Raw genomic sequence first — 6,983 nt, forward strand, 5'->3', positions numbered from 1 at the left:
TGTTGAAGCTTTCTCACGCACGACTTGAGAAGCCTGTGCAATCCTTATTCATAGGGGCACCACATCTCTGTCTTACAGAAAGACCAACGGGAAAAATAATTAGGAAAAAACAGCTTTTATTTGATACTTTTATTTATATGCAAAACAGCTCACCATTCATGAGAGATATGAAAAACGCATCAGATAGAAACCAGATTTATCTATTTTCACTACAAAATATTGCATTATATAAAGCAACAGAGACACACAAAAAAACCCTGAAAAAGACTAAAATCTTTGGATAGCAGATGTGTTTTTTCTTTTTCTCTTTTGTCCCTAGAATGCGCTTCTTGTTTTAAGAGATTCACAGCAAAGAACATGAAACATTTTCAGGTTATAGATTTTTTTTTGGTTGTCACAAAGGAAAGCAGTCCTGGATTTACTTTTCTTTCTTTTTTTTTTCTTTTTTTTTTTAGGAAAAAATGTCCTTTCCTAAAAATATACCACACACATACACGCCCACGCTCACTCCCACACACATGCATGTATACACACACGCACATATACACTCACAAAGAAACTACTTCCCTTATAAGCGATTTGCAAAGTACTTTTCAGACAGAACTATAGATCAGAGTAACAACAAATCTTTTAAAAAAACTCTTCTAGTTAAGTGCTAGTGGTTGTCAATCCCACACAAGAAAATAAAGAAAAAAGGTCAAGAACAAATGCCTTGATATATATAAAATATACTTATAAACAGGAGGGGAGGGGAGGTTTGTAGTACACAAGTGCAATATAATTGGAGGGAAAAAAATAAATTAAAAAGAAAAGAAAATGACCACTGTATTGATCCCAACAAACACTCATAAAGTCAAACATAATATTCCACAGAAGAAAGTGTAAACACCCGACTATAGAAACCAATTGGCACGAAGTATCCAAAGTAAAATTGCCACCACTCTGAAAAATAAATAAATCTTGAAAAAAATAAATTGTCAACTCCTTCTACCATAAATAAAAAATAGTTATTTTTAACTGCACCCATGGGTCACACGTTTAAGGTCACAAGTAGATGTTTTTGGATATATATAAAGGGGCACTTGACAGCCTGAAGAAACAATCCGGTTTTACACTTCTCTTCGAAAAGCGGGCTTTCGGCCGGGCGGGAGCACCCCCGGGGAGGGAGGGCAGGCATTGGGACCCCCCCGCCCCGCCGCCCGCCCCGGGAAGGCGCTGCCCGCGGCGCCGGAGCGGGGCCTGCGGGGGCTGTCCCGGGCTCCGGGGCCCGCCCGGCGCTACACGTCCAGCACGTGGTTGACTGATAGGAGACTGTAGCATGATGGCGAGCGCAGGATCTCGATCTTGAAGAGCTTCTTTCGGGGGCAGTGTGGGTCATGCAGCTTTGCGCACTCGGCGAAGCCAGGTTGAAGCCTCCACGCGGCATCCGCTCACGGTGCGGGGCCGGCAGGTACTTGGCCGTCGCGCGGCGCCGCCGCCGTTCTCATCCCGCCTCAGCGCGGCGGTGCACCCCGGCCGGCCCCGCCACGCCTCCCCGCCGACAACCCCCGCGCCGCCGCCTCGCGCTCGCCGCCGCCGCCGCCCTCGGCGGGCTCCGGGTCGGACACGCAGCAGCTGAGAGCCTGGGCGTCCGCGCCGCCCAGGGACTCCGGGTCGGAGGGCGCCGAGGAGGGGTGGTCAGAGTCGGCGGCTTGGTCCGGGCTAAGCATCATCTTGGAGGGGGCGGAGGAGCCTTCCCGGGACAGAGAAAGCGGAGAGAGCGGGTCAGGACACCGGGGATACAGGGGCAAGGCACGGGGCAGGGACACGGGCACGGACACAAGGGACATGCCGGTCCCCGCGCCTTGCCCCCGGCACCGGTACCGCCTTAGGGAGAGCCGGGCCGGCAGCGGGAGGGCGGGTCGCGGCTCCTTCAAGGAGTACTAATGGGAGGAATATCGGGGTAAACGATGCCCCCTCATTTAACCATTCCCTTTCTAGAGTCTGACGGCAGCTTCAGCGGAATATACTCCCTGCCGTTATTCCGGGCGCTTGTTTGGGTGTAGGAACAGGCCCGGAGAGCAGTAATAGAATATATTTTTTTTTTCAAACAAGCTAATATCCAGTGGCTCAATATTATGTCGATTTCCCGTCCCCCACCCCGAATTTTCTGGCCATTTTCTGGCCTACCAATTTCTGCTTAACCATTTCTCTTTCGGTAACCCTCTACGGGATCCAGGCTACAGACATGATGCTTTTAAATACACAGATCAAGGTTCCTCATGCATAACAAGGCCAGTGGGGAGATTTATTTCCCCAGTCCCTACGGGATCTGATGTATTTGCTGGGCTGTCCCCTCCACTCTTTTCTTTGGACTCCTGTTTTCTTTTTTTTTACTTTTCCTGCTGCTAATTGTGCATATAGCGATTTACCAGTTGCCAAATGGGGATGTTGGGAGAGTCTCGGTTTTCTAAGCGTGGGATTCAAAAAGAAACAAAACCCCAAAGCTGCGGCAGAACTTTTCCATCCTTTTAAATTTTCCCTCCTCTCCCCTCCCTGCGCGAAAAGGGGGGGAGGCTAAATAAATAAATAAATAAACGCGAACGTGCCTTTCAAAAGAAAATTGAATCGTATCTTCTTGCGGCCTCACAGAGCACCATCTGTCATGTAGACAGCAATACAAATCCGAGCGCGTCCGTGGACATGCCGGCATGTAATAAAACAATACATCAGGCAACTAGTGAATAACCTTGGACACAAATGTGTGTGCGCGTGTATGTGTGTGTGTGTGTGTTTACGGCTGGGGTGTCGAGTGAGGTGGGGAGCGAGACCGAGGGAGGAGGGAACATCGCGTCCTCCCTTCCCCCGAGTTCAGACTGTCAAGTATTTCCACATAAAGTTTCCAGGGAAAGTCACACTCGGGCAGCAGACCCGGTTGGGAAAAATATAATAATAATAATAATAATAATAATAATAATAATAATAATAATAATAATACGGGCAGGAGTAATTCTTCCCAGGCAGGGCTAGAGCCAAGCCTCCCCCCACGGGACGAGAAGCAGGGCACGCGTGGCGGGCCAGCGGGGCTCCAACGGGGGCCGGGGCTCGGCACTCCCCGGGGTGCGCAGGGGGCCAGCGCTGGGGAGGGCGAGAGGAGAGCGCTTCCTTCCCTGGGAAAGGGCCGCCTCTTGCCAGGGCCGTCGGAGACGCTTCCTCTTCGATTTTTAATAAGGAGCGCTAATCAGGCCCACAAGGCAGGGGTAGGGAAAAATCCCGGCTAGCGCGCAGGTCAGGTATCAGCGATCTCGTGGGGCAAAAAGATGCATAAGAAAGGTTTAAAATCACCTTTCAGCTGGGATTCGAGCGAGGGGGCTCATGTGAAAGCACACTAGAGAGGGAGGATTTGCAGCGCGGTTGTACGAAAACGGGCAATTAAAGAGGTGCTTCCTGAAGAAAGTTGCTTAGAGGTTTCTCTGCAGTGTGAGTTGAATTTTTCTCTTTGGTTTGGGTTTTTATCCGTATGGTGGGTTTTAGCGAGCTGATCCAGAAAGAGACTTTTTGTCCCCGTCTCTATTTTTTTGTTGTTGTTGTTATTACAGTAAATCCATCCCCCGTGCTACCTGCAAAAGGGAGATATTATTAAGGCTGCTTACCTCGGTGGAGTCGTTTGGACAGCCTCTCTCTCCAGGTCCCCTCGCCCCCTCGGCGATTCCTTTAGAGTTCAAATGACCCTCCGGGAGCGGAGCATGGAAAAATTAAAAAATCAAAATCAAATCAAATTAATTACGAGTGGAAAAGTGTCCTGCTCGGATGGGTAAAGGCAGATCTCATCCCTCGCCGCGGCCTCCAGCGCTCCAGAGATAGGAGATGTTATCGCCGTGTTTGTTTGCGGAATAACAACTTAAGTTACTTACGATGCATCAGGGGAGGAAAAAGCGTTTCCCCCATCAAAGTCCTCCTCCGCCCGTTTATTCGGGGCAGCGGGATGAAGCGCCCCGGCGGCTGCGCCCAGTCGGTTTTACAGAGGGAAAAGTGCCGTCTCCCCCGCTTTTCTTCCTCCTCTTCCCCGGTCGCGATAAATAACAAAAGGGATGCTGCGACAGCACCGGCACCGTTCGGGATTATTCCCTGTCTCCCGTCCCCGTCGCTCTCTTTTTCCAGGCGGCGCGCCGCGCCGGGCCGGGCCGGACGCCGGAGCCCGGGGCGCGGAGCCCGGCGCGCGCTGCCGCTTTGTTCCGCCGGCGGCCCGGCGCGCAGGCACGCCGCGGGTCGGGGTAACAATGCGTCGCTCCCTCCTTTCTTCTCTATTCTCTCTTTTTTTTTTTTTTTTTTTTTTTTTTTTTTTTTTTTTTTTTTTTTTTTTTTTTTGATGGGGTTTTAACCTGCGGTTTTGTTAATTCACCGGTCCGGCGGAGAGGGGCAGGAGGAGGGGAGAGACGCCGTCGGAAAATGAATGTTTGGTTTAGTTTTTCTTCTAGTCCTTCAAGAACTGGCGAGGGGAGGAAAAAAAAGGATAAACGAAACCCCCGTTCGTCCCTGAGCTTCCTAACTCCTCCTGCATCTTTCGAGTAAGGATAAAGGAAAATATGCGAACGCTGAAAAAGAAAAGCAAAACAAAATAAACGAAAATCTCGGCGCGGGTTCGGAGCGGCTGCGAGAGATAACGGCGGCGCAGGAAAAGGTACGCTCACATGCACAAAAAGAAAGTGCAGTTCCTCCTCCCACCCCTCCCGGAGTGGCAAAGAAGCCAAGGAGGGGTGCGGAAGGTGGCAACGGCGAGACAGATAGACAGACAGAGCGGAGATGCGTGTGGATCCCCTTCTCGTACCAAAGGGTTTCGCCTAGTGATGGTCGGAAGAGATAAAGGCTCGGAGAAAAGGGGGCGGCATATTTTCCCTCTTAAATTGGTATTTAATGGGAAAGCCTATTGGACAGAAACCTGGACACGAGTCACTTAATTGGACTTGACATCTGTCACAGTGTGGGAGTTTTCACAGCCCAAATATTTTCAGCAGATCAGATTCTCGCTGAATCTGTGCCACAAATTATAACAGTCGAGAGCAGCCCATGATATAAACCCTAGCCTCTGGATATACAGTCTCTAGACATGCTCGCTCCCACTGCTGTCGTCTCCCCGCCGACCAAATATCGGATACCCACTGATCTAGAAAAACACCGCTGGCATTTCGCATGTAAGATAATAAATAAGCTTTAAACATCAATTTGCATCATGTACACCAAACATGTGGAGAATCATCAGACTGTTTTTTTAGTTCATTTGTTTTGGTGGTCCCCATGTCCTGTCTCCCACCCACCCCCAATCCCGATCTGTGGCAGTCATGGACCTGTCAGAGCCAGGGGGGGCAGAAAGGCCCCCCTGGTCCCTTTGCCTTCTGCCCTCCCTGCTCCAGTGCACAGACAATGAGGCGAGGGAGCCAGCCATGAGTCTGTGGCTTTTCTGCTCACAAGAGGCTGGATGGAGCCAGGGCCTGCACGCCAGAGCCAGGGGACGCCTGTGACCAAAGTGACTCCTCTTGCTGCCGTCTTGCCCCAGTCCCTCCCAGATGGCAGCCCCTTCTCCACTCTGATCCTCATCACCCTCTCTGCAGATCCCTTCAAACGGGGGCCGTAGCCACTTTTCTTGGTGTAATAGTCGTCTTCTGTTGGGATTTTTCTGTGACAGGAGCTTGAGCTAGTAGGCACCCTTCAGAGCCCACACAAAGGGGCAGCAGGAGGGTGAGTGAGACAGAGCAGAACTGGTCTTGCTGCTCACCAGCAGCTCAATGGGTCATTCCAGGTCCCATCAGCAGGATGGGTGGGGGTGAGGCGGCAGGAAAACACTTGTAGGGATCCCTGCAGTTCACCCATATGCAACAGGCTGGGAGATCTCCAAATGGGGAGAGCTTCTGCACTTATTATGATTTACAGGACCTTAATGAGATGAGTAGCATGCCTAAATAATTTGGGGGGGTTGTCTATTTTTTTGAAAATGGTAGATACCCTAGCAAAGAATACAATCTCCCTGCATGTCACCTGACCCTCTAGGAAAAGAAATGCCTGAAAGGGGATCCTTGTGAACATTTCTCCAAGGGAAATTTAGCAATTTATCTCCCTTACCCTTCCCATAACAAGTCTCCAAGGCAGCAGGAGGCTGTCACTTGTGTAGATGCTCTGACCCCACATACTGGTACTGGTTTCATAGATATCCAGCATGATTCCACTGCTTTTGGAAGTGCTTGGCCAAATTATCCTCGGCCACAATGGGACTGCCAGGAAGATTCAGATGCCAATCACTGAGTCTGGGAGACATCTCCATTAAGCCCAGGCTTCCGGTAACTTTCACAGGTGCTCTTTGGAGATCAGGATCTGAGCAGTTCAAGGTCACTGTGCTCCACAGTGCAAGGCCCAAGGTCCCATTCCATCAAATGACCATCCCACACTTCAATGAGAAAACTGTGAAGGAGGCCTTCTTCAGCTCTTATTTGACCACAGCTCAGTGCTGGGCGCACTTCCAGCACTTCTCAAGGTGTAAGTCTGAGATCTCAGCCCACAGAAGCTGCAGGTGATGGAATAAGTAGCTGGCTACAGCTGCTATAGGTAACAGCCAGGAAGCTGCTAATTCATGTGAGCCAGCTTGCTCTCTGCTACAGATGCTCTCATCATGTGGCTTGCTTTTTACTTTTAATTTCCAGGAAAAGACCAAAGAGTTGCTTTTCAATGCCCTTCAGCTATGATGCACATTTCTGACACCTCATAAAGCACCGGTTACTGCCACTGGGATGTGATTCCACCACTGCTCTGCTCCCAGATGGGTTAAATCTAGAGGCTCCCACCTTGGCCTGGGCTTGTCTACCCCTGACCTGGGATGTCTACCCAAACCTCCCTGATGTGATACTGCAAATCTCCCAACAGCTGCAAGACTCAGGGTGTAGTCTCTGTATCTTTAGCCTTAAAAAGCCAGTCAGAAATGCTGGAGCTGACAGCCTGTCTCTTGTCTGAGCATA

General features: G+C 50.3%; 1 protein-coding gene across 1 annotated transcript; it reads right to left on the reverse strand.

Moving 5' to 3' along the window:
* Positions 1-1,277: 1,277 nt before the first annotated feature.
* Positions 1,278-3,836, reverse strand: NHLH2 (nescient helix-loop-helix 2). The gene is given in 5 exon segments (XM_018074482.2): positions 1,278-1,402; positions 1,405-1,482; positions 1,485-1,565; positions 1,568-1,732; positions 3,633-3,836. Coding segments are annotated over 4 exon segments (429 nt in total). The 5' UTR covers positions 1,713-1,732; positions 3,633-3,836.
* Between the last annotated feature and the right edge of the window lie 3,147 nt (positions 3,837-6,983).

The sequence above is a fragment of the Manacus vitellinus genome, unplaced genomic scaffold (genome assembly GCF_001715985.3).
Source record: "Manacus vitellinus isolate BGI_N305 unplaced genomic scaffold, ASM171598v3 scaffold_28_pilon, whole genome shotgun sequence".
NCBI classification, from domain to species: domain Eukaryota; kingdom Metazoa; phylum Chordata; class Aves; order Passeriformes; family Pipridae; genus Manacus; species Manacus vitellinus.